Raw genomic sequence first — 27968 nt, forward strand, 5'->3', positions numbered from 1 at the left:
CCGGAGTGACTGCGGATGGAGGCGGAACCAGAGGGAAGGAGGAGCCTGACAGAGCCGGAGGGATGGAGTGATGAGGCGAAGCCAGAGGAATGGGTTCCCGAGGCGGCGGATGGTTGACGCCTGACCAAGGTGGAGCCGGAGGGACGAGGAACAGAGGAGGAGTCCAGGGCTCAGGAGAAACAGGAGATAAGGGGCTGGACTGAACCAGCGGAAGTGGAGCAGAGGAACTGGCAGGTCTAGGAGGAGGCGGGAGAGGGAGGCTGGGAGGGAATACAGGAGATTCATGGCTGAACGGAACCAGCAGTGAAAATGGAGATTCAAGGCTGGGCGGAACCAGCGGAGACACATGAAATTATGTGCTGGACGGAACCAGCGGAGACACAGGAGATTCAGGGCCGGACGGAACCAGCAAAGACACAGGAGATTCAGGGCCGGACGGAACCAGCGGAGACACAGGAGATTCAGGGCCGGACGGAACCAGCGGAGACACAGGAGATTCAGGGCCGGACGGAACCAGCAAAGACACAGGAGATTCAGGGCCGGACGGAACCAGCGGAGACACAGGAGATTCAGGGCCGGACGGAACCAGTGGAGACACAGGAGATTCAGGGCCGGACGGAACCAGCAAAGACACAGGAGATTCAGGGCCGGACGGAACCAGCGGAGACACAGGAGATTCAGGGCTGGACTGAACCAGCGGAGACACAGGAGATTCAGGGCTGGACGGAACCAGCGGAGACACAGGAGATTCAGGGCCGGACGGAACCAGCAAAGACACAGGAGATTCAGGGCTGGACGGAACCAGCGGAGACACAGGAGATTCAGGGCTGGACGGAACCAGCGGAGAAACAGAAAATTCAGGGCTGGACAGAACCAGCGGAGAAACTGAAAATTCAGGGCTGGACGGAACCAGCAGAGAAACTGAAAATTCAGGGCCGGACGGAACAAGCGGAGAAACTGAAAATTCATGGCTGGAAGGAACAAGCAGAGAAACAGAAAATTCAGGGCTGGGCAGAACAAGCGGAGACACATGGGATTCAGGAATTACCTCCACAAACCAGTCTATAAGGTCCATTACTTCCTCCATATACTTCCCAGAAACCGAATGCAGCTCACCTTCAGTCGCAGGAGTGTGGGCAGGGTTTTCCTCCATGCCCTCAATCTCCACCAGTAGTCCCACGATGCACGGTGTTGCCGGCTCACACACCTGGTCAGTCGCGCTCTCGAGTCCTTGTTGTCCGACCGTGAAAGGCTCAGCTCTGTTACTGCAGTGGGCTCTAGCTCCATGCGGCGGGATGGCGGCTGGCTGGTCTCTGGGCCGGGAGTGGGGCTGGAGATATCCTCTTCAATGGGACCGATCCATTTTTCTCCAGAACCCACTCCACAAAGGCGGCGAAATCCTCTCTGGGACCGTTCGCTGGTAGGCATGCCAGGGAAGTGGGTAAGGCTTGCCAGATCCAGAAAGTCCCTGGTATGGTCCTCCAGTGAACAGTCCAGTTGCTCCAGACACAGGAGTTGGACAGCTGGGATTGCCATTCTGAGAGGGTGGGAAAAAAAAAATGTTTTCTATGTGTTTGTGTACAAATAATGGTTTGTTTTCTATTTGGTTTTCTAAAAAAAGTACACCTATCTTCTTTCCTGTTTAATCTCTCTCCTACATGTTGCTGGCTCATTAATATTCAACATACAATTACCATACTGGGCAGAAATGCAAATTTAAAAAGTACTAGTATCTATTAAGTTCAGGATATCTCTGGCCGAAAAAGTTACTAGTAACTAAAAAATAAGTATTAGTTCTATTTTTTATTAACACGAATAGTTTAATTAAATACTAGTCACTATTGGAATAAGTACTAGTATCTCAGAATCAGAGAATCAGAATGAGCTTTATTGATTGCTTTATTGTTCACACATACGAGGAATTTGTTTTTGTGACAGAAGCTCCGCAGTGCAACATAACAGCGACAGAACAAAAAACACAATAGGAATAATAATAAAAAAAAAAAAAATACAAATAGGTGGGTAAGGAATGACAATATACAAATTGACAATGTATGGCAGGTATATTACAATGAGCATTTATGTATGTACATGTATATTATTTGCAAAAATCTTAATCTAATGATTAAGTTCTAGTATCTAATGAATAAGTACTAGTAACTTTACAAAAGACACTAGTACCTAAAAAATAAACACCTAAAGAATAAGCACTAGTATTTAATGAATAAGCACTAGTGCCTAATGAATAAGTAGTACTTAATGGAAAAGATATTAGTGTCTAAAAAAATAAGTACTAGTAACATGAAAAAAGATACTAGTACAGCTTATAGATTAAATGTTACAATGGCTTGCCATATTGCAGAGGACAAACTATTGAACTGCAGCGCCATCTGCTGTTCATAAAGAGCAACTGTAATACAGTCTCCTGCTGTCACATAAAAGCACACTCTTGGTCTAGTTACTACTGTATGTAAAAAATGTCTAATATAGTAATTTACACATTAATGGCAGTTAAAATTAATGTAAAAAAAGGCTATGACAATATTAGCAATTTAAAACTAGATACAAAAGTTTTGAGAACTTTGAGAAAGCTTAGCCATAAAGCTTTGAAAAGATTGAAGTTTTAAGGTTTTAAGCTTTAAGTTTAAAGCAGTTTTAAAAGGTCTCATTTTAAAGCAGTTTCAAAAAAATTGTGAAAGTTTTAAGGCAATGCAGCATCCCAGACAAAAGATTTTATAAACCGGTCTGAATCACTGATCTATATATATAACTATATTATAGATCAGTGGTCCGAATCCATGTAGCCTTTGAAATGCCTATAGAAACAGAGAGGGGGGAAATGATATATATATACTGTTCAGTTTTTTTTTTTTTTTTTTTTTGCATAGAACCAATAGTTTTGTGTCTTTACACATCAATGTATCATCATGAGCCACAGGGTTTAATTTGGTTCAGTTTTTTTTTTTTTTTATTGTATGATTGCCATCTTCTTCCATTATAGGACTGACCGACTGCAAAGGTTTGTGTTAAAAATCTTCGTTTGTGTTCTACTGAAGATCTTGGATGCCCTGGGGGTAAGCAGATAATATTTTTTTTCATATTTGGGTAAACTATCGCTTTAATAAAATGTACATTATGTAATTAATATTTATATTTACATTCATAGTACTTTGTGCACGATAAATGTTTCGTTGTTGTTGTTTCGTTGACTGAGAGGAAAAGCCCACCGACCAATCAGATTCAAGCCTTTTCTTACGTATCTGATCCTGGTTTGATCCATAGGTTTGAGCCGATCCCGCCTCTCCTCAACACTTGGTGGCGCTGAAGCGCTAAATCCCACACTAGATCGTTAGAAGAAGAATGGTAGTCAAGATGGACGCGGAGCTGTTGTTATTTTTGGTGTCTGAGAACAAGGAATTATTTGATAAAAACCACAGTGAGTACAAAAACACGAAGCGGAAAGAAGTTCTCTGGCAGGGAATAGCAGACAAAATGGGAGTCGACGGTGAGTTTTGTTGGTGTCGCTTCTTATGCAGTGTTACTGTCAGCGCGCCTAACCTCCATCAACGTGTGTGTGTATGTGTTTGTGTAGTGGAAGAGGTGAAAGCTAAATGGAAAAATCTAAGAGACACATACACCAGGAAAAAGCGTCTGGAGCAGGACGGGAGTCGGGCTGGAAGGGCATCTAAGAAAAAGAAGCAATGGAAATATATGCGAGTGATGGACTTTCTCGACCCCTCCACAGAACACAGAAGGTATTCGAGTGTTTCATGTAAGACTTCAGAGTTAAAATAAAAAAGTCCCATTCATTTGTTTGCCAAATTGTGTTTTTCACTGCCTTTGATATATTTAAGTTATGCTTGAAATGGCATATTACCATACTTTTACCATAAACTTTTTATGAAATTTCTCAATGCAGAGCACACTGAAATCAAGTGGACTTGGCCTCAAATTTCCAGTGTGATGTCTTTTTCTTGTTTATTATTAGATTGGGCTGGCAAGCATGCAGACATTTTCGTATAAAATTGGATTCAGTGTTTATAAATAAATATCATTTTTATTTTGAAGATGACAACTGGTGCTGCAGATAGAATGAAACACAATTTGGCATAGTAAATTGATATTTGAAATGTTTAGCAAAGCATAATGCATACTTCCACATTCCTGTTTTCTTTTAATAATACACTTTTACACTGTATACTGCAAAGTATGCTGGTATTCCTCTCATTTACTAAATTTTTTTACTAAATTTCAGGCCACCAAGATGTAGATGAGTTTGTTTTGTCATTGAAACAGATTTGGAAAAACTTAGAATCACATAATTTGCTTATCAATGGATCCTCTGCAGTGAATGGGTGCTGGTAGAAAGAAAGTCCAAACAGCTGCTAAAAACATCACAATAATTTACAGCTAATCAACACGACTCCAGTCCATCAATTGAAGTCATGTGAATTATAAGTCTGTGTATTTGAAGTAAACCCATTAAGTCAGTTTGGTATTTAAACTCCCGCTTCTGTTCAAAATACCAGTCCATAATCCATAATAATAATTGATCTAGTGAAAATGTCCACCCCCTGTTGTCCTCTCGCATCAAAATTCACTAGCATATTTTTTTTTTTTTGGGGGGCGGTTTTCACTTGAAAAACTCTGCTTGATTTGTGATTTCTCACCTGATTCAGATGGTGACTGATTGAGACAAGAAAGCAAAATAATGTATAAAGAACTCATTTTAGCAGGAAGCACTGGTTTAAATTTCAAAACCTTTTGAAGGATTTCTTTCTTACAAACAACCAGCTTTTTGCTAATTTATGTACTGGAATTGTGTGGATTGTGATGTTTTTATCAGCTGTTTGGACACTCATTCTGACGGCACCCATTCACTGCAGAAGATCCATTGATTAGCAAGTAATGTAAAGCTTAATATCTCCAAATTTGTTCTGATGAAGAAACTTATCTACATCTTGGATTGTATGAAGGCGAGTACATTTCCATTTTTGGATGAAGTATTCCTTTAACACATTTTTTTTTCTAGATTAGAACAACTTGATGTATCCAACAATCAAAATCAATCACTAGGTGTTTATGTGACCAGATTTTCATCTAAAAAAAAAATGTCAGTTTAATTACACGGACACCAGTTCCTTCACAGCTGCCACCATGTGCACGGTTTTTTTTTTTTTTTTCTCGGTATACCAATAAATATGTACAAATGGTCTGATTAAGCTTCCATTTACTTAATCAGGTAAAATTTTAGTCTTTTTGTAGCATAGTAGGAAACTATCATTTAATTGTGTTTACATTCTAGCAGTAGTTTGCATTCTTTATCTGTACTGTAAGCATTCAAAAGCTCATGGTTATTCACAGTGGTTTTTATCTATGTACAGTGTTATACTGGACAGTTTTCCCAGCAAAATAGAGGATGATGAGCCAGATGAAGACAGCGGGGCTGAACCAGCCAGCACCAGTTCAGGAACATCAGTGACAAGTCCAGGAGCGATCCGGTCTGACATTACGAAGAGAAGGCGATCAGAGACACTAGAGCTGTTGGAAGGATACCTGGCATCTAAAGATGCAAAAGACAGAGAGAAAGATGAACAGCAAGATGAAGTCGATTTATTTCTTCGGAGCTTAGCACCTGCGTTAAGACGCTTACCTGCTTCAAAGCAGTCCTTGGTGAAGCTTCAGATCCAAAAAATCCTTCATGACGCAGAGTTCGGACAGCCCAGCTTTTCTCAGATATCCTCAGTGTCACCAAGTAATCAGTTGTTACTACAGTGTAGTGTTGTAAAACCCAGTTGAAATGCTTTTTTTATTGAAAATAAATGTAACTTTAAAAGAAGAGACATTGTGCTGGTTGTACTATATCTCCAGTGTTCTATTCTGAATGTCTAAAAAGAAGTATATGAATACAAACCACAGCTTTCATTTTTATTATATTCAGATAATCATGAACAACAACACATCCAACACTTACAAAACAAGAAAAGTGTACAAAAAACTGCTAAAGTAACACTTAACATTTCTTATTTGATCCACACGCTAGTCTGGACAAGAGCACATGAAGCAGATTCACACTAATCCACTCTAATAAATGCTTCAGAATGTGTCGCATGTTATTAGTCTCGATATGCTTCCTTAAACCAGGTCAGTATCCATTATAAAGCATCTTTTGATTTTTATTTACAAGATGCATTCTATAACATTTGGTAGAAACAGCCCAGTATGGTGAATCTGTCTACTTTTTCTTGCCCTTCTTTCCTGCTGCTGGTTTCTTGCAATATTTGGCCTCCAGGTCTGAGATGAGGGAGTTGAATCCGTTTTCTTTGGACTTTTGTCTTTGCTAAATAATACACAGAAGCCAAAGTCAATTGTAATACTTTTAAAGACATTGTAACTTGAACATATCAGATACCAGCAGAAATAAGAACCCAAATACAACTTATATAATAGCATATATGCTAAACTTTAGATGGGATGAGCCTGGCCCCTTTCATTTCAGAAAATCTACTACTTTTCAGCATGCAGTTTATGGTTATATAATAATTTGTAGGATATGTCATTTCACCACTGTACATTAAATGAAAGATGAACTACACACAACTCAAATGTCATTTCGAAGACTAATCATCCAAATGGTCCCTTGTTTATCTTTGTACAGATTTGCACCTACACTAACTTTCCAAAGACTGGAAATTCAGCTTTGCCATCACAGGAATGAATTACATTTTAAAATCTATTAATATAGAGTACACATTTGGCAGATTAATACAGTTTGTGACATCTTAATGTTTTTTTTTTACCTTGATCATAGCTACCAGGCTGTCCTCGCTGTTCAAGCCCATCTCCTTCTGCATTTCCTCTGCCTCCTTGCTCTCTTTTTTTGCCTAGAATGTCAGGATAATTCATCAAAGACTCAAACCTTATTAAAAACACACACATATATATATATATATATATATAATTTCATAGCAAAACTATAGAAAGTGAATCAGCACCTTTCTTTTGCGGTTGTTCTTCTTTTTGGCACTTTCATGAGTAAAGGCTTTGTAGGCTGGCACCTCTTCATCGTCAATGGCTTTCTGAAGTATGTCTTTGACACGCGGCTCATCTTCATAAGTACAGCACAGCGCAGACTCCATGATCAGATCCATGTCACCTTCATGTTGAAGGTAAAGTCTCTTCAAGTCTTCTACCTCTTCGTCAGAGCCTTTATACTGCTTCTCAAAGTCCAAGATATCTTGCAATGTGATCTATAGCAGAGAATCATGTCATTTTAGCAACTGCCTTTGGAAAAACCAACATAAAATGCATGGTACAGAAAAAAAATACCTTGGGAAACAATCTTCTCCAGTGCTCCTCCCAATTGCGATCTTGATCAAGGGTGTCTGAGTCTTCGTCCACTATTCCCTGTTCATCATAGACTGCCCTTTGGTCCTTGTCAGCCAGCACTGCATAAGCCTTTCCCAGCACCTGTGGAAATGTTGAAAATGTTAAGTTTTAGTATGCATTTATGTAATGGTCTCAAAATGTCACCTGTGGTGAAAACATAACATGGTAAATCCATAAACCCTGCCGTAAGAATTTATAGTCTGCCCCGACCCAGATTCCACTCCATAATATGTTTGATCATGCTCATTTCCCAAAACAACTTAATTATTATAGAGAAGAAGAAAGTGAACAGTTATGTTGCTTGTAGACCATGTGGGATGATCACATCCTGAGCAAATGGTGACCATTTGTAGAAAGGGAGCAGGTGTGGGACACTGAGAACCACCTCAGACAAAGGGCTTTCAGAACTTAACTAACATACAGACCACAACTGTAATGACTGGAGCAACTTCATTTACATTAATGGTAGTAAATAAGTGTATAAAATGATTGAGCTTAGGATGTTCGTAGTTCATTTCTGACTCCGTTGAACCTAAGGTATTACATGTACTTTGTCACTGCTATGCTGCAATAAACATCTTCAAGGTCTTCAACATCCTCATCACTTGGTTTTCCTAAATTGGCGAGCCACCTACTGAGGGATTTCCAAAAAAAAAAAGTTATTTTGTCAGGGAATCCCCTTGTTTAAAAAAAAAATTAAGGACAAGAGAATTTGGTTTACTCAGTATTAGCAGGATTTCTTAAGCCTATCCTTTACAAATTCTGTTTAAGATTCTAACAAACCCGATTCGAATTAGCCCCAAGATAGAGTGGTTGCAGAGTTGTATTGGAACAGTTGTTTCTAAAGTAACTGAAGCAAAGTGCTTAAGTCAAAGTTTCTAAAGTAGTTGGTCTGTTAGAATGCTGTTTATGATTCTAAAGTAATTGAATCAGCCCGACGCAGAGTGGTAGCAGAATTGTATTAGACCTTTTGTTTCTAAAGTAACTGAAACAGAGTTGCAAGTTTCTAATGTAATTGAAACTCACTGTGAAGTTGTTATAATTCTGATAAAATTCTAAAGTAAATGAATTGACCTAAAGCAGTGTTGTCAGAGAATCATTTCATAACTGTTGTGTGTTATAGTGTAGTAAGTTGGACACCCCGTGACTTTGTGAAGTTTAAAATCTAAACGCAGTGTTGATTTGCCCTACGAAGTGTGGCTATGTAAACCGTTTTAAAAATATTACATAAAACCCCAAGTAGTGTGGTTTTGTCCAACCTACTGATGACACCGTTACATGTTTAACAGTTTAGTGTAGTGAAGTGTAAGGCCCGATGGAGTGTGTCTGGTGAAGTGCAAAATTTGGTTTAGAAGCCAGGCGTAGTGCTGGATGTTTTATTCATTTGTGTCCAAAGCACAGGAGCTGTAAATAATTGGACTACCAGGTATCTTAAAAGTAACTAGATAATGTTCAGTCAGTGAAGGAATGGAAGCTGAAGACAATTCAATAAGATTGTGAAAATGGATCAGCTGACAGTTAAATACAATCACTCAGCATGGCTCAGTAGGACTGTCTGATGGGATAGAGAAGGCAGATGACCCCTACGAGTGGGCTGTCTCAAATAAAATAAAAATAAAAAAGTGTACCAAAATTGCTAATGCACTTCAAGCTATTTTTTTGCGTGATAAAAAGGTAACAAAAAAAAAAAACAAAAAAAACAAGATAAGAAATGAAAACAGAAAACAAGTCTTGTTACAGCAGGGGGTACTTTTGACCCTGATAACATCCTGTAGAGATTTTGTCAAAACTGGAGATGGTTGTGGATGTTTATAGTGTGTCAGATGAAGATGCTTGTAGACTTATGATCTGCATAGCACACTCATTAACTAGTGCTCACACAGGAAGTCTGTGACAAAAGAGCAGACAAAGGTGCAAGGAGAGTCTCTCTTCTTATAATCGCTGGGACTAATTTGGTTAACAACTGAAATTGGAAAGCATCCTCTAGCATTTGCATCCAGTTTGTGGAGAATGTTCAGCTGTTACAGTGGTTTGCCAAATGCAACTAAACAAAACCTCATGTTTAAGTCTGCATTAATTGCACAGAGTAGTTAGCACATGCGAGAACCCATTGCTATGCATGAAGATGTAAATCCACCATATGAGCAAATCACTTCCAAAACGACAGTTTTCCAATGCAAGAAGTTAAATGAAAGCTTCAGAATCTAGGTACTTTCAGTTGCTGGAAACAGTAAATTCACAAGGTGTTTCTCTCTGTTATACATGAGTATTCCAGTTTGCATATCATACCAACCGGTCGACAGATGACGCCATCGCCACTGCCATCCAAAAAAATATATTTTTATCTGCACTGTTTGTGAAAATGTATGATACATTTTTAATTGCATTCTGTGATTAAATGTCTATAGCTTTGTTGTTTTGAATGTGTAAAGATTTTTGTGGGGAAAAGGATGGGAAAACATCTTTTTGATCTCATTTTTGAACATCGTGATGTTTGTTTAAAATGTATACCCTTCTGGAGAAAGATGATCTGGTCATCTAAAGGAAAGGAAAACCGGTGGAGCCAGGGGACTTCCACAAGAGAAAGGACTTCTTAAAGAACGGAATGATCATCAGAACCAGAAAATCCAGAGATATCCAGAACTCCAAGCCTAAAAGATCTAGAAACCCTGAGACCCACAATGGCATGGATGGACCTGATGGAACTTCACAAACTGCAAAAACTAGAAAAGGCTAGAAGGACTTTTCCAAACTGAAACGAATAGACAATGGAAAAGAGAAACAGCGAGATCAAACCATTTTCAGAGACTATGAACAGCAATCTCATCTCCGAAATGGAAAACAAGAAATGAGAAATGCACAAAGACAGACTCTCTGCACGTGACACCAGAAAGAGACGAAAATATGCATACTCGAATGCAGAACATTGTCTACTGAATGCACACGTGGACAAAGGACGTCCACACTGAGAGAATGGACACAATGCAAGTGACAAAATGAAAACACACAGACAGACACACACTATGGTTTTTGCCCCTTTGGCTAGGAGCTTTTTGCTCTTCTTTGGCTTCCTTTATCAACATTTTAGGCTCATAGAAGACTTTTAATTAACAAAACAGGATCTGGTAAAGGGACTAGATCTAATATTCCTGGAGTGGAGATCTGATCTAACAAGGTGTTTGGTGAGATTTATTTGTAGTACAAGTGTGACCCATAAGTTAGATGCACTAGAGGGTTAATGTTGATTTTGTGGACTACTTTAGACAACACCAGACCATTCAAGAAGGTTCTAATAGGATTCTGGGCAGAAGTGCTGCATTTGAAGTACAATGGTTCACGAACCTGGAACTTGGTGGTGGCCAACTCATCATTAGGAGCTCTATCTGGATGAACCTGCAGAGAGACTTTATAATACCCGCGTCTGATCTCGGAGTCAGGGGCTTCTTTACAAACACCCAGAACTTCATACAGGTTCGAGGTCTTAAAGAGCTCCTCACACTGCTCCAGTAAACCCATGACTGCGTGAGGGAGAAAAAAAAAACACTAAATCATCCATCAATATATATTAACTGCACAACATGCAAAAATAACGTTTTTTTTTTTTTACGTGTTTGTATATGAAGTCTAAACATTTATGGTTTTATGGTCATTGAAAAAAATAAATGAAGTCTGACATTTATTGTCATTTAAAAAAAAATTAAGTTTAAGGTTAGCTTAAATGTTTCGAATATGAATACAGAAACACTCATACATCTGACTTACTTTGCAATAATAACAAGGTTAGTTCAAAGCAATTCAACTTAATGTTCTATGAAACATCTTACCAGAGAGATGACGGTCACGTTGAAAATGTTCAAATATGCCAGACAGAAAACAACAACTCAACGCTATCCGCACACAGAATAGCGTTTCCTGTAGCAGGTCGCGCCAAATTTTGACGCTTTGTGTTAACGTCACAAAACGTCATGACGTATGTCCTGTTTTTATACAGTCTATGGCGCGTAGGACAGCTGTTAGTGAAACGTAATATTCATAACTACAAATTATTTAACAAAAAGCCAATTTTTTTCTTTTTCAGTTGTTTTCGGAATAATTTGAAACTACATGTTTATTTAATTTTAAAAACATTGTACAAAAAAAATCACTTTTATTATGCATTATAGGACCCGGATTATAATTGTCGCTCGCTGTTGTACTTCCGTTGATTACAGCCCACTGTTTCCTAAAGTATGTTTACCGTCATTTGCTCACTTTAATGAGCCCTCAATGCAGACTTTAGTTTAACACAGGACAACAGCGCGACTTCCAGGTTCGTGAGTTTTAGTTGCAGGGACAATGTCTCGCTGCGTCGCGTTACAGACGCATCTGGCGTCCGTGGTGGAGGCGTTAGTTCACGCCGCGATCGCTGAGATGTGCAAACTGATGGAAGAGGAAACGCTGTCATTTTTGAGCGGTGATGTTTCTGGAGATCACTGTGAAAACGACAATGTTGAGTCAAGAAAGAAGATGGAAAAGGAGAAGAGAATGGTGAGAATGTAAGATTATGTTGTTTAGAGATCTGCGGCCTGTTACCTCAAACATGCGACGCGTTCGCAGCTCTATAAACGCGTTTGTGCATATAGTATAAAGATCAGCGCGCGATTTGCGCAGGTCTCAACGCATGTCAACGCTGCCGCTGTCAACATGTCAAATACGGAGTTTTTAAAAGGCAACAGAGATCACGCAATGTAATAACAGGAAATAATAATAATGTTGGAATTCAGTGTAAACGTTTTCCACAACAAGGCTGGTGAAAGATTTTGAAACTGACAATAGATGGAATGCATATTATATATTGATCCATATCAAGTAGGCTAATTTGTAATCATAAATTCTTTCAGAAGCAGTTTGCATCTGTCATGGAGGTACTGGGTAACGAGGCTCTGGGGAAGATAATCAAACTTGTTGACGAAACCAAATTTCTGTTGGATCTAGAGTGTAAAACATTTTCAGGGAAGAGGGCAAAGCGGCCTGGCAGCATCCTGAATATTCTGTCTGTTGGAGGACTTGGTAAGAAATGTATTTCAGTGGTTATTATAAGCATACAGTGTGTAATTTTAAATCAAAGTTTTGTTTTTTAAAATTATTGTCATATGTACATTTTAGAAGAGGAACATTCTTACGATGGAAGTGCGAGAAGCCTGGAAACAAGAACAAGAAATGAGGTAAACTGAACAACTTGTACATCAATGCTGTTTATATTCGAGGCTATTATGTTGAATGTTATTTATTACTGTGATGCAAAGCTGAATTTTCAACAGACAGCTATTACTCACATGAACCTTCAGAAATCATTCTATTATGCTTCTTTGATGTTTAAAAAGCATTTACTATAATCATCAATATTTTTGTGGAAATTGTGGTATACTGCCTTTTAAAATGTAAAGGAAGGACAACTTTATTTGATCAAAAGTGATAGTAAAGACATCAGAAATATTTCTATTTCAAATAAATGCTGTTCTTTTTACATTTCTATTCAGCAAAGAATGTATCCGTGTTTCCACAAAAATATTAAACATCAGAACCATTATTAATATTTGAGCACCAATAATAATTATAAATTTGTAATCACAATATGTCAAGTCAAGTCTGCTTTATTGTCAATCCTTCCACATGTACAGTACATACATACAGAGAATTGAAATTGCGTTACTCTCAGACCCTTGGTGCATACAGATAACACTTGTCTTGGTGAGCATACGATATAATAAAAAAAATAAAAAAAATCTTAATTATTCCTAACTTTTGACTGGTAGCGTAAGTCTATAAGACAATAAAGTCAGTAGTACATTGCTTGGCTATTTTATGATTAATTACCGGTACATAACTACTTTATGCTCGCAGTCTGATGAGGCTGTAGAAGAGCGTCCAGAATCCCCACTGACTTTGGCTGTGACGATCAAAAATGAATTTGGAAAAATCGACTTGAAGTCCATCACTACAGGTATGTGAATGATATATTCAATTACAAATGAATGAAATGAGTATGCTCTATTTAATGAATCGATCCAAAAGACAAGTTGCCAGTGTATAGAACTGCATGCTGAATCCGTTAGAATTTAACTGAATTAACACTGTGTTCGATCAGATATTTCTATGCTCTCCTGACAGGTCACTTTAACGCTACTCCAGAAGACAGCGTAGCTTCTGTTTTGCCAGAAGACAGCAGTGAAGATCCTCAAGATTCTGTTACACTCTTTGGAAAGAGATCCTTTATTTGTTCAGAGTGCGGCAAGAGTTTCTCTTCTCAGAGCAACCTCAAATCCCATCAGCGTATTCACACTGGAGAAAAGCCTTTCGGCTGTGTTCTTTGCGGCAAGGCTTTCGCCCACAAACAAAGTTTGTCTGACCACCACCGCGTCCACTCAGGAGAAAAGCCGTTTGTTTGTAAAGTCTGCGGCAAACGCTTCGGGAAAGCCGCACACCTCAAAACCCACGAAATAATCCACACCGGCGAAAAACCGTTCGGCTGCAACGTTTGCGGAAAAAGATTCAACATTGCTCAGAATCTTGCCAGGCACCAGCTCACCCACACCGGCGAAAAGGAGTTTCGATGTTCAGTGTGTCAGAAAAGTTTCACACGGGCCATAACGCTAAAGACGCATCAACTTATCCACACAGGCCAGAAACCGTACTCCTGCGTGTCCTGCGGGAAGGCCTTCCGGCACGCCGTCAATCTTAAAAACCATGAGCGCATCCACACGGACCAGCGGCCTTTCAGTTGTGACCTATGTGGAAAGACCTTCAGGCAGGCTGTGAATCTGAAAATTCACAAACGAATTCACACGGGTGAAAAACCCTTCAGCTGCAAGGAGTGTGGGAAGAGCTTTAGTCAGCAGAGTAGCCTCATTTCACACGGCCGCACTCACTCTGGAGAAAAACCATTTGGCTGCAATTACTGCGATAAGTGGTTTAACAATACGAACAGTCTAAAGTTGCACCAGAGGGTCCATACTGGGGAGAGGCCGTACAATTGTGAGTACTGTGGCAAGTGTTTCAGTCAAGGAAGTCACCTGCGTACTCACAAACGCCACGTTCATGGAGGGGGGAAGCAGTACATCTGCGATAAATGCGGAAAGAGGTATGCAGATCCCCGCAATCTGAAATTGCATAAATGCGTTTATGCATAAATGTAGTGTTGTAGATGATCACAAATGAAAATCATTTCATACATCCAAGATGTAGATGAGTTTGTTTCTTCGTCAGAACAGATTTGGAGAAATTAGATCACTCACTAATGGATCCTCTGCAGTGAATGGGTGCCGTCAGAATCACAAGACCTCGCAATTAACCACACGACTTCAGTCCATCAGTTAACGTTTTTGTGAAAAAAACAAACTCATCTGCGTCTTGGATGGCCAGAGGGTGAGTTAATTAGCATTTTTGGGTGAACTGTTCCTTTAATTATTTTGAGTTGTGGAATTTACATATTTATTGGCGATAATGTGGATTGTCTCAATTTGTGTGACAGTTGCATTTAACATCACAAAATATCATAAATTAGATCATCAGTTATCATAGAACAATTTTTAATTTGATTTTAGGACTGATTTGTAAAAGTTACTTGTAATCACAGATAGCGATTTATTTTGAATGATGATATTATATTTTGTACATTTCTTTATTAGCGTGGATCCTAAATGAAAAAAGCACTTGTACCCCTTCATATTTATGTTTGATATGTTTAATTTAAACAAAATATTAACAAAAAATAATATTCTCATTGTCTTTGAGACTGATATTGAAGACAAAATATGTCAAAATATCCTAATGTTAATATTTATTTTATAATTATAATATTATTTACAGCCCCAGAGGAACAAGATGTATAAACATAAATATTAAAGAATAAATGGCATTGCTATGGTCAAATATTAATGTTAATATTTTTCTTGCCCTGTTTTCTGTCAGAACACTTATATTTAATTTATGAAATTTTGCCAAATACAGTTTTCAATAAAGCCTTGTTCATCTTGTGTGAGTATCTTTGTCTGCTTTTAATTATAAATTATAGTACATTGTTAGTGAAGACTGCAAAAACAGGATATGGTCGAAATTTGTGTATTGCCACTATATAACTGCATAGTCTGCAACGTTTTTGGTATGCATGGAATACATACATGTTCTAGAACATTTGCACATATTTTGAATTTGGGCTTATTCTGTGTGCTCCTACAGTGTGTCAAATGACTGTTTAAAATATTAATATACCATGTAGTCTCAGTTCATTTGAGATCATAAAGTGCAATCAACCAGCAGTATTGGGTATGATACATTGATAAGTAATTAATGTAATTGAATTACTGTTCCTTGAACAAGTAAGGGATTGTTCTTAATTTAGCTGTAATTTAATTACAATTACTTCTATAGTATAATAATAATGCATTAAATACTGTTTAGATTGCAGAACAATTCTATATAAAACCATAGTGGATTTTAACATTTAATGTTAAAATGTATGTTAAATGCAACCTCCCATTAAATACTTTTGTCAGTTCAAGAATAATTTCTGAAATCTTATATATAGCAGTTTCATGTCGATCAATGTTTTTCTTCAACTGAGGTTCATATGTGATTTAGAAAGTAATTAAATAATGAGAGCAGTAATTAGAACAGTAATCGAATTACACTGTAGACGACGTAATTAGTAGCTTGTAATTAATTATAGCTTCTTTTTTTTTTTTGGAGTAACTTACTCAACACTGCCAAACAATAGGTAGTTGAAGTTGTTGAACCTCATGCATAAAATATGTAATGTAAGTTTGTATATTTTTTTTCAACAAAGCTACACAATCATTATTGTATTCAATATTCAATATATAAACAGTCATGCTTTGCATTAAAAAAGTTACCAAAAAAACGAAACTAGACCCTTTAAATTAAATTTATGTAATAATTATCTTTTGGTTTATTCATTCATTGATTTGTCAGATGAATGTGTGTATGTGTGCGTGGAGAATGAAAGTGAGAGACATGCGCGTGCGCGCTACATTGACACTTCCGGGTTTGTCTTTAAGTGAAATGTAACATTTCGCTTGTGATGTATCGATGAAACTTGTTGGCAGAGCAGCGAATACACGGTGCTTCGATAGAATTAAAGCGGCACGTCGTCATGCTCGGCGACTGAGACTCGCTCTGATGTCCTGATGTTGTGCCTTATGAGCGGACGGTCTCACAGCAGCATGACGCGCCTGATGTTTCTAGCGGCCGCGGTGTTTCTTCTGTCCGCTGCTGCGAGCGCCTCTCAGGGGGACAAAGAGCCCGTCTACCGCGACTGCGTCAAACAATGCGTCCGGACGAACTGCACGGGGGCCCGCCTGCGCGGATTCCAGTCCTCTCAGCCTCCATATATGGCACTCACAGGTACTGTTCTATCTGTGTCAGTAACCCAGTAGACTGTTATGCAAACTGAATTTATTTCACAGCTGACTAGAGAAAATATGTTATTTTATTCTTTAAATTATATTATTATCAGTACTAAATGAGTTAATGACAAATTTAAATGAAAAGGAATTGATGTACATCTTAATATGAATGTTTATTAAAATATGTACTGTAGATCCACAGACGGGTTTAAGAACATTTTTATTTATAGACTGACAGACTTTCTCGAATAAAAAAGCAAATAAAGTAAATGATGTCATATATAAATTGGCGTTATAACAGTATTGTTTCTTTAAAGCAGAATGTTCTTAAAATAACTTGCATCAATATCTTGCCTGGACCTTTTGGACATGTACATTAGTAATATTTTCCATGGTTTTGTTGGAAGCAGGTTGGAGTATAATGTTTTATAAATACAGCAATCACTTGATAGGCTATAATATATCATTTTATTACATCACTGTACCATGGTACCACAACTGTACTTTTTGTTAAAATAATTAAAACAACACTAATCAAAACCCAACAAATGCAACAAAACAAACAAAAAAGGTCTTCTCTGACTTGGCTTGTCCGGTTAGATGGTTCTAGAGGGGTTTTGGTCACTTTTCAGCTTTTGAGAAAAGCTGGCCAACAAGCTAAACCAGCTAAACACCAGGGACAGGCTGAACTAGCTGGGACTAGCCAACCACCATAGGATTGTGCTATCCATCCATTTAATTTATGTTTAAATATTTTTTAATCAAATAGTTCTGTCCCTTCTGAAAATAATGTTGAGGTAAATCCAATGATTTTGTAACAGTCCCAGTCACCTGATCACTGTGTCACTGCACAACTCCAATAGTGGCATCACGTTGCATATCCGTTCTCTTATGTCAGCGACTATAAGTTTTAATATAGCTATTTTAGACCAATAACCCATTGCTGGAACAGGGACCCCCAATACATATTGCTAATTATTTATTTTTTTAAGCCTGCCCTGTAATATTATGTACAGGTGTGTACATACTTTGTTATAATGACTGTGTTGCAAAACCATACAATAGCAATTGCTGAACACTGTTAGCTTGGATGAAGTTTATTTAATATTGTATCTTTTTTGTTTTGTTTCACTTAATACTGTGTATTTTAATGCTTTGTTTCATGTCTCGATCATTGTTCTAGTGGAAGGGTGCCACATTATGGATGTTCTGGCTTCAATATCAGTAAAGCTAAATTGACAGCATTTGTGGCAAAATGGTTATTGACAAAAATAAATTTGGATTCGCCCCTTTGTTTTCGAAACATATATGTAAAGATAAGGCATTTTTACTGGAGATTCTCTAAAACCAGCTTTACAAGAAAAACTATTTCTATAGTATTCTAGGATGTGTGCTGGACTCCTGTTGGCGGCTTTTCCTTCACTGTCCTATCTTACAAGGAAAAATTCAATTTGTAAATAAATTACTATGTAGACACAACTTCTATTTATGCATAAACCTTTAGATCAAAAGATTTTATAAGAGCATGAATTCAGTCAATTATGTTCTGACTAATTCGGTGTTCGATTTGGTTAGTGTTGTAGATCTACGAAATGCCAAATTAATTTAATCGTGTCCTGCAGCCTTTCATTTTGAAGTCTGTGATCTTTCAGGCTGGACGTGTCGTGATGACTGCAGGTATCAGTGCATGTGGACCACCGTGGGTCTTTACCAGGCAGAGGGCTACAGCGTACCACAGTTTCACGGGAAGGTTAGTGACACAATTGTAAACAAGTGTAAAAGGAGAGAATGTTTTCAAATGTATTTTCAACCCTGATTCTATGTCTTTTTCTATTTGAACTTTGTCTAGTGGCCCTTTGCTCGTTTTCTGTGTTTTGAGGAGCCTGCATCAGCGCTGGCGTCTCTGCTCAACGGTCTGGCATGTCTGCTGATGCTACTGAGATACCGCAGCACCGTTCCTCGACAGAGCCCCATGTACCACACCATCACCGCCTTCTCACTGGTGAGACAGTGTCTGTGTCTGTCTGCTAATATTAATTCCAAAAATTCCTAATGGTTCAAAATTGCCACAAAAAAAAAAAACCACGCACAATGAAAAGACTTTTGAAAAGATTGTAGTTCAAACTTGCATGAGTGCATTTATTCAACAACCACAAATGCAATCAATATAGATTAAGATCTATGTTTAAATTTATAAATGTTCGTCATGAAGAAAGCCTGCTTTAGATTTAGTTGTAGCAAATATCACAAGTGGTTTCATGAAAGAACATTAACCGGCCGTATTACATTTAACATGAGCAGATTAACGCATTAACTCCACATTTGTTCGGTGTTTTGAGATCATCAGCGCTTTTTTTTTTTCGTAGTGCAGAGGGAGCATGTATTGCCAGGTTGAGATTGATTAAGAGAACATTTTCTGGGCTGGTTCAGTGAATCCGTCAAAACGACTCAAAAATCATTCTCAGAGATATCGGTTTGATTTAGTCTAATGACTCCTTGAATTAGATGAAGCTGACACCGAAGCATAAGAATGAAACCTCACTTGTTTTTTTAAACTTGTTGCAACAGGCTCCAAAACAGTTGAATCCAGTATTTTTAAATTTCTTACCATTCTGATTCCTATTCTGCATCTCTGCGAATAAAAAAAGGAAACCTAAATTCAAAAAAATTATACACTTATTTTATTGCATTACTTTAAATAAACAAGAAAAGATTATTAGTATTTTCACTATTTCTATGTTACTTATTAAACGATTGACATTGATAATGTCGTTTAGACGGTCACATACTCTTTGGAACATTCTGAAATCACACTGGATCACATGACCATCAGTTTTGTTTATGGCAAATATATTCATGATACTCATTTCACAGTTAATTTCCTTATTTACAATTTGTAAGTGGAATTGGACCTCACTATAAACGTATGTTCGTGTTTCTGTGCAGATTTCCCTGAATGCGTGGTTCTGGTCTACAGTGTTCCACACGAGAGACACTTATCTAACAGAGGTAACCCTTCAAGAGATGATTCAAAGACAAATTCAGAATGTTTTCTTAGGTTCTTTGATAAAGAGTGATGACTGTCAGGGAAAAAATGTTTTGTTTTACAGAAGATGGACTACTTCTGTGCATCAGCTGTCATTCTTTACTCTATCTACTTGTGCTGTGTCAGGTGAGTGAACAGGAAATAAATGGCTGATTAACAGTATATATTGCTAGCTAATATTTTGTTTATGATGGTGTTTTGAGGATTGATATTTGTGTTTCAGGACATTGGGCTTGCGTAGACCTGCGATTTCCAGTATGGTGGGAGCTCTGCTCATTCTGGCCTTCACATCTCATGTGTCTTATCTGACCTTCGTCAGTTTTGACTACGGGTACAACATGGCTGCCAATGCCACCATAGGTAAGTGTTGTGAATACAGCAGTGTGTTTACGTACATGATTTTACAGTGCCTATGATAAGTGGATAACGTGTAAGTTCATGTTAAATATGGCCTAAATGTTGTTGTTGTTTTGGTAAAAGGCTATGAATGGATTGTATTTACCGTATTTTAAGTTTCATCTAAGTCGCATCAGTCCAAAAATATGTCTTGATGAGGAAAAAAACATATGTAAGTCGCACTGGACTTATAAGTCGCATTTATTTAGAACCAAGAAGCAGTAGAAAACATTACCGTCTCCAGCCGCGAGAGGGCGCTCTTATGTGTTCAGTGTAGACTACAGGAGCACTGAGCAGCATAGTGCGCCCTCTCGTGGCTGGAGACGGTACTGTTTTCTACTGGTTCATTTCTCTTGGTTCATTTCTCTCAGTTCATGTCAAATTAATTTTGATAAATAAGTCGCACCTGACTATAGTCCGGAAAATACGGTACTTAATATTTGTAATACTTGTATTTATCTTAATAAATGTTTCTGGGTTTCTTATTGTGTAAATGATTCATCAGTGTACATTATTCCAAATAAAAACAGGACATCGGTATTACAACAGGATACAAAATATTGAGGTCTGACTTGAAGAGCTGCTTTTCACGATCCAGTCAATTCAAACTGAATTAAATAATTGTGAATAAATTCAAGTCATGACCTATGTTTTTAATATCCTGTTTCATTCAGCAAAAATATCACGTTACTGGATTAAAGCGAGTTTAATCTCTATTGATTCACTGTATATATAAAATGTTTGTTGTGTTAATATATTTTAAACTATAATTTAGCTGCATTTTCATCAACTGAATCAATGCAAGGCCAGCTTCACATTATGGAACACCACAGGATTTATGCACTGATTTCCCGCCAATTTACAGTTTGGAGAAGTTGACGCTAGCTGCTGAAAGTCAGAGGCATTCCGCAGATTTGAGTTGACAAATTTAATAGAAAATCGCGTAGTGTAAATACAAGTGTTACAAATATTAAGCAAATACAATCCATTCATAGCCTTTTCCAAAAAAAAAAAAAAAAAAAAAAACAGCTTCAGACTATGATTCCATCCAGTCGGAGGAAGGGTATCAAACATATTTGATATTTTGAGCTGATTTTTAGAACACATGTAGTTTTCGATTTTCACACATATCTCTTTTTTTTTTTTTGCATGAGTTTGTTGTGATCAGAAGGACTTTAAAGCCTGGTAGTCAGTGTATGATCCTCAGTTGTTTAGTGTATAATGGCCAGTTTTTCATCGGCGACTATTAAAAGTCAGTAAGTGTATGATTTCCAGTATTTTTAGATCTTTTCAGTTTTTAAAAGTCACGTAAGGGTATTCCAGCCTTAAAGGTTTAAAAACAAAACTGAGACAGTAATAGGCAACAAAAGGTATTTGTTTCTCACCCGTCTGTCATTCCCCCTGGTCACAGGTATGATAAACCTGTTATGGTGGCTGTGCTGGTGTTGGCTGAACCGCAGGATTTTGCCGTACTGGTGGAAGTGTGGGATGGTGGTGCTCTTACTGCATGGTCTAGCCCTGCTGGAGCTACTGGATTTCCCTCCACTCTTCTGGGTTCTTGACGCTCATGCCGTCTGGCACCTCAGCACTGTGCCCGTACACTTCCTCTTCTACAGGTACACATGCACTAAATTGGGTGTCTACAGCATGCAAATTGCACATATTCATTTTGGTGCCCATATTATAGTTTCTACACATTTCTCAATACCATAGGTAATGTTTTCAAAACCCTTCACACAGTTCTCCTTACCAACTTTCATCTTGGCACAGCAGAAAATTTCACATCTAGGCTACGCTAACTTGTTTCAAATCAGTTACTTCTTCTATAACACATAGCAAGGATAGTCCACCAACAAACACTATGTCAATCATAAAACTATGACCTAACAGGTAGCATTATACAGTGTTTTCTTTTGTAAAATTCCTTTAGAAAACTATAATGGCAGCTCTCTACTGTTTAGAATTCACTGCAGTTTGTTCGATGTTCCGTTTTTACATCGCAGTACAAAACTATTATGAAGTTGTCTCCTTTTGTATAGATGGTAATGAAATTGTAAGATCAGCTATCGAATCATTTTCATAGTATTTTTTTAATAAAAAAAAAGATATCTATTTAATTACTGTAGAAATGTGAGATTCACGTTATTTGAAAGATAGTCATTGAATGCATTTTCTAACAAAGCAACAGAAACTGATCCAGTTTACCCTTCATATTCTGCTAATGAAGAGTTTTGAAAAAAGTGCAGAGCCCTGCAAAAAAAGGAAAATGATATAATTTATTATACAATATAATATATAATAATAATTATAATATATTATTTATTATTTATTAATATATTATTATGTGCGTATATATATATATATATATATATATAGATAATTTTTTTTGTTTTTGTTTTATCATAGCCACAATTAATTATTTAATTCCCCAAACTAGAGAGAGAATGAATATATTCCATGGTCACAATTTAAATAAAATTAGGGAACTAATTAGAATAAGTAAGTTGCTTGTGGGAACGAGTTCTTAATTTGTGACCATGATATTCAATGTTTTTTCCCTACATGCTATGTGCAGGGTTCTGTAGAAACAGGTCCTGATGCTTGTATTAAAAAAACAACAACAAAAACTACTGTAAACTACAAAATTGGTGTAGGATTTACTTTGAATCTGTTTTCATTGAGAAATTGATGCTGAATTTCACAAATAATTACAAACACAGCAAGTCACCTGTGAAATAAACATGATATTTCTCAAGTAGAAATGTTCTTGTAAAACATACAAAATAATTTTTACAGTGAATGTTTTCTTGTTTTTTTGATTCTTGTAGCTTTCTCATAGATGACAGCCTTCACCTCCTCAACACAGAGAAGCCTGGAGTGAAACTGGACTAGGAGGAAACCGTCTCAGAACCCCAACCCCTCCTCTCATATCCTTCCCATCAGGGCAAGTGCGAGCCGGACTGAGCCAGGCCTCAGCCGCAGTGGCTTCCGGCACGTGTCCCTGGGGCTGACGTTCTGAATTCCATCGATTTCTTTGTGTTTGCGGATTCTTTTTTTTATCATAACTTTTTAATTTTGCTTTGTACAGAAAGAGTTGTCGTTTGATCTAGTTTAAAGATCTGCTTCTATACTGAAACCTGAATGACGTTTGCATTCACTTGAGCTTTGCCTTCAGTTAAGAAGTAAATGGGCCTTTATCAACAAAGCACTCTTCTGAAAAGGTGCACAGAATAATAACCATCTCTGCAGATCAGTATCTCCACATAAGTTTTTCTTATCTCCCATTCATATCCGTCTGTATTTGAGGTGCTTGTTTCAATGGCCCTGAAGTGAATATATTTCAGAGGTAGTAGTAGACTGAGCTTCAGTTTTAACTAGAAGCGTGCTGTCCATCAGGAGGGGTTATGAGTGAGCAGTGTGCTCTGTTTCTGAGACGTGTGACCAGGGTGCAATAGCACCAGCAAAGAGTGCAGTGCTGATTAGTTTCCACATTGTGGTAAGTCACTGATCACTGTTCTGTGACTTTCCGGCAAAGACTTGTGATGGATTGGACGTTTTGTTGTGATAGCAGTGCATATCAAGTTACCCATTTTTTCTGTAATCATCCCTCACTTTAATCACTGTAGATTTAAAAGGAATAGTCCACCCACAAATGAAAATTGTTCATGTTTACTCATGATGATTTTTAGTGAAACGCATAAGGAAAAGTTTAGCAGAACTATAACCATAGCGATATCTGTGAAGTTTTAAAAATCATTCTATTTCTTTGAGAATAAGAAAATCCACATCACTATAACAACAACAACACAGAGGGATGATATCACTGGAGTCACTTTCAGAACTATTTTTCCTAGCTCATGAATGATAAACAGATTGACAGACAATCAGAAGCGTTTTAAGACCCCATGTGATGAAAATCAAGTTTTTAATGTTGTTTCCCTGTCTATCAGGCGTTTTTAATATGTTTAAAGACAAACCATGTGCAAATTGATCAGTCAATGCCATTTCGGAGCATTTTCTCCTTGAAACTGCAGTGTGCCAAAGAAAGTAGGAAATGGGCTTTTTCAAACCACATTTTTAATACCATCATGAAAAAAATCGATTCTCCGATGCATCGCGATTATCTCTTCAACGATTCTGAATCGATTCTGTTGTAAGCTTGTTAATTTTTTTCCGCATATGTTACGTGTGTGCGCTAGAAACACAACGGGCTTCATTGCACAGAATTTAACAGTCTGTGCTTTCACCCGCAGTGTTTTACTTGCTTTCATTTCTGTCATTTGGAATGCAGTATTATGAGATGCACGAAACTCGCGCAATGAAAGACTTTCACGTGCGCTTTGTGTTTGCTGTCCTGAAGCTCAGTTGCGGCTGCGATTAAATGCACTTGCATTTTCGAATACTTTTATACGAAATTGATGTACTCACAGTCAGTTATGTTTTCAGAGCAGGACAAAACATCTGATATTGAAATAGATCTGTGTGTGAATGCAGCCTGTTATAGCCGTCATTTACTATGATCTCATCAGTAATAATCAAACAACAATAATGCAGAGGAAAAAAAAGAAAAATCCTCAATTATTGTCTGTAAACTTTCGGACACTTAAATTATTATAAATAAGTAATTAAAAAATAGCCTGCTGTGTAATGTATAATAAAAAAAGAAAAAAAAGTAAATTTTGCACAAAATAAATTTGATATAAAATGTATATGAACCCAATGTAGCCATGTGCAGTAATATTGAAAACTGACAATGTGATGCATCTTGATAATGAGTTGATCATGATAATGAATCGTAATTGAATTGAATTGTAAAACCAGTGAAGATTTACACCCCTATTTTTAAGATTGCAGTACTTGCATACAGAGATTCCAACTATAAACAAAAAGCATATGACTGCAATTTTGTTTAAGATGTAAATTTGTAAAGATGTATTTGCACAACAATTGTAAAAAATGTAGATCAAGAATCGTTTTGGTATCGGATCGTGACTCCCAGAATCGGAATCGGATCGGATCATGAAGTGCCTGAAGATGCCCACCCCTAATAGATGTCCATGATGTATGACAACATTGTGATGCATCAATAATCGTAATCGAATCGAATTGTGGGCCTCTGAATCCTAATCGAATCGAATCTTGATATACCCGTAGATTCTCATTCCTAGTTTCAACTGTTTGGTAATGTTGTCAAACCAAAGTCTAATGATCTTTTACTGTTAAGTGTCTGATGTTGTAGAGCATGATACATTCTGATACATCAAATTCTATACGACCCTGTAGAATTCGTTCTTCCTCCTCTTCTTTGGGATCAGTTTCTGGTTCAAACATATTATGGCTGAATTAATCCAATATAGCCACTTGCCATTGTGTACCATTTACTACTTCAGTTAACCAAGAAAGCGGAGCAGGTGGTCAAAAACTGCTGTTATTGAGTGGAGGTGGGGTCTAATTAGCATATTCTTGGATACGCATATACTAAATGAGGTAAAGGTAGAGTTCTATTTAAGGCATGAAGAAATTATTTTATATTATCGCTAAGTTATTTTTCTTTGTGTGAACCGGCATTATTTCAAATCTCTGTGTGAACCAAAATGACTATCAAATAATATTTTGCTGAAACTCATGAGATATATAGTATCATGATAAATGGTGCTTTATTGCAATTTTTTTAGGTTGATACAATAGGTTTTGGTCACTGTGTTCGGTTTTATGGAAAAGAAGAGCGTGAACACTCTGCTAAACATCTCCTGTTGTGTTCCATGAAGGAAAATCATGAGTAAATGACCGATTTGTCATATTTGGGATTTGACATTATTTCTTGAATCACTCCGTGGGATGTCTAGTATCAGCAGCACCACAGAGCTACTTGTTGCCTGAATATCAAATACTGGCTTGATCCTTATGACAGAAGGAGTGGCATGATATGTGATTGCAAAGAAATTACTTTTATTTTTGATTGGGATTTCATAGCATGGTTTTTCTCTGTGTTCCTGGCTGCTTTATCTTTATCTTTGTTTTTCATTTCCTTACATTTTTACATATCCTATCACTTTGTGCTTTATTTTAAAACATTGTCATATAAGTGTGTTCTTTTTATTTTCACCAAGAGTGCCTTTGCAATGAAGGTAATGGAAAAGGGATAAAGAAAGATTTATTTATGTGTGTGTGTGTGTGTGTAGTTGCTGTGAAATTCGAGCTTGTAGTGCATCACATTTACAAACACTTATAACTATAGCAACCTGACAGCTACCACAGCTTATATCCTTAGCAATGTTATTAAACTCCTTCTCTTCAGAATGCTTGTCACACTATGCCTTACGTTTTTAATCTTTTAATTGTTCATACAAGGCAGCACTCGTCTATGTGTAAGTATCCACAAATCTCCCATCATCCACAACCTTTTACTCACTTGTGCCATGTGACCATTTCTCGTATCATTTTCAAGTGGATTCATACTTTTACAGATTCTAGAGTTATTGTGACTGGAGCCAAAACCACATTTGATTGCCTATATGTCTTTGTTCCTATATCGTCACTTGTGCACTTTATGTGTGTGTGTGTGTGTGTGTGCCAGTGCAAGAGTGCAAGCATGATCAGCCTGGAGGTTAAATATAGCCATTTAGAAAGGCTAAAAGCGGTATAGAGGGGAGGGGTCAACAAGTGTATCCAGAACAGTGATGGCGTGGGGCACTGATCATTGACTCTTTTTTTATGAGAGTCTTAATATCAGAAAGTTTATGCTGCAGTATTTATACAACTATGGGGGAGTTTAACCACTAGCTACAACTTTTTAAGCTTGTTTATTTAAAATCGCGATCAATTGGAAGTAGTGACAGATCTTCTCTTCAGTATTGTGGTGTACATCCAAGTTTAGTGGATTTTCTTTCACATCTCTGAACACATTTTTTTTTCTTTTTGTTTTGTGGGCTATTCCTTTAATTGGGATAAAGTTAAAGCAAGATAATTGTTCATGGACACAACTGTACTAACAAATATATAATGCTTTTCATCCTCCCTTAATACATTTTTCATTTTTTGTTCATGTTTTCAAAGCAGAGTGGAGGTCATGTATTATACTGTTTTCAAATCCATCAAATTAAAACTGTAAAATAACCTGCATGCTGAATGTAAACTTGAGCTTTTTCATGTTTAAGAAACTAAAACGAGAGGGGATCAGATTTACTGTATGCCTTGACTGGTAATAAGTTGTTTTCTGAAGAGCATTACTAACAACGTTTTTGACATTGTTGTCTATGTAATGTAACATAAGGCCAAACACCTGAGGTGGCTTCTGGGTATTTGAATTGTTAATGTCCAGCAGGACTTCCAAATTCTCCTCTTGATTGGCCAGTTTGATTGTGGCCAACCACCGGCTCAACATAGACTTGCCCTGTATATCTTTCTTACCTTCATTTTCTCTTCTCAATCTCTCTGTCCCTTTCTCTTGCTCTCTTTCTTTGTCTTGGTATTGTATTTCACCTTTCTCCACCGGTTGTACACAGATCCAAATGTGTATAGAGAAACCTTGAAGAAATCAATAAAACATTCATTCTTTTAATGGTAAGCCTATGTGTTTATTTCAGTAACACGATGAGAGGCTGTGGTGCTTCATGAAAAAAATCATGACAGCTAAATCACAAGTGCATTATTGCTTTTATGAAATGATTACTACATAATTAAAATGTTAAGGACATGTTTTCATTTTACTTAGCATATTCATATAGCACTTG

General features: G+C 37.3%; 4 protein-coding genes across 5 annotated transcripts; 3 read left to right on the forward strand and 1 right to left on the reverse strand.

Moving 5' to 3' along the window:
• The first annotated feature begins 3305 nt into the window (after window positions 1-3305).
• Window positions 3306-5839, forward strand: LOC113056297 (uncharacterized). Its single transcript, XM_026222942.1, has 3 exons — window positions 3306-3505; window positions 3593-3755; window positions 5385-5839. The coding sequence occupies exons 1-3, from the start codon at window positions 3361-3363 to the stop codon at window positions 5797-5799; spliced, it is 723 nt and encodes a 240-aa protein (XP_026078727.1). The 5' UTR covers window positions 3306-3360; the 3' UTR covers window positions 5800-5839.
• Window positions 5840-5914: 75 nt separating this feature from the next.
• Window positions 5915-11343, reverse strand: dnajc9 (DnaJ (Hsp40) homolog, subfamily C, member 9). Its single transcript, XM_026222940.1, has 6 exons — window positions 11214-11343; window positions 10732-10907; window positions 7330-7470; window positions 6996-7250; window positions 6801-6884; window positions 5915-6340 (listed from the first exon to the last, which is right to left on the reverse strand). The coding sequence occupies exons 2-6, from the start codon at window positions 10903-10905 to the stop codon at window positions 6236-6238; spliced, it is 759 nt and encodes a 252-aa protein (XP_026078725.1). The 5' UTR covers window positions 10906-10907; window positions 11214-11343; the 3' UTR covers window positions 5915-6235.
• A 116-nt stretch (window positions 11344-11459) lies between these two features.
• On the forward strand, window positions 11460-15406 carry LOC113056293 (zinc finger protein OZF). 2 transcript variants are annotated; one of them, XM_026222937.1, is made up of 5 exons: window positions 11460-11916; window positions 12270-12438; window positions 12535-12593; window positions 13273-13372; window positions 13540-15406. In XM_026222937.1, exons 1-5 carry the CDS (start codon window positions 11725-11727, stop codon window positions 14556-14558), a joined length of 1539 nt encoding a protein of 512 aa, XP_026078722.1. In that variant the 5' UTR covers window positions 11460-11724; the 3' UTR covers window positions 14559-15406. The 2 variants fall into 2 exon arrangements, with proteins under 2 accessions (XP_026078722.1, XP_026078723.1); XM_026222938.1 differs by having other exon boundaries at window positions 12273-12438.
• Window positions 15407-16404: 998 nt separating this feature from the next.
• On the forward strand, window positions 16405-27802 carry LOC113056298 (post-GPI attachment to proteins factor 3-like). Its single transcript, XM_026222943.1, has 8 exons — window positions 16405-16791; window positions 18446-18543; window positions 18643-18795; window positions 19740-19802; window positions 19904-19965; window positions 20063-20199; window positions 21647-21851; window positions 23064-27802. The coding sequence occupies exons 1-8, from the start codon at window positions 16575-16577 to the stop codon at window positions 23125-23127; spliced, it is 999 nt and encodes a 332-aa protein (XP_026078728.1). The 5' UTR covers window positions 16405-16574; the 3' UTR covers window positions 23128-27802.
• The last annotated feature ends 166 nt before the right edge of the window (window positions 27803-27968 follow it).

Source organism: Carassius auratus, chromosome 37 (assembly GCF_003368295.1).
Source record: "Carassius auratus strain Wakin chromosome 37, ASM336829v1, whole genome shotgun sequence".
In the NCBI taxonomy this organism is placed as follows: Eukaryota; Metazoa; Chordata; class Actinopteri; order Cypriniformes; family Cyprinidae; genus Carassius; species Carassius auratus.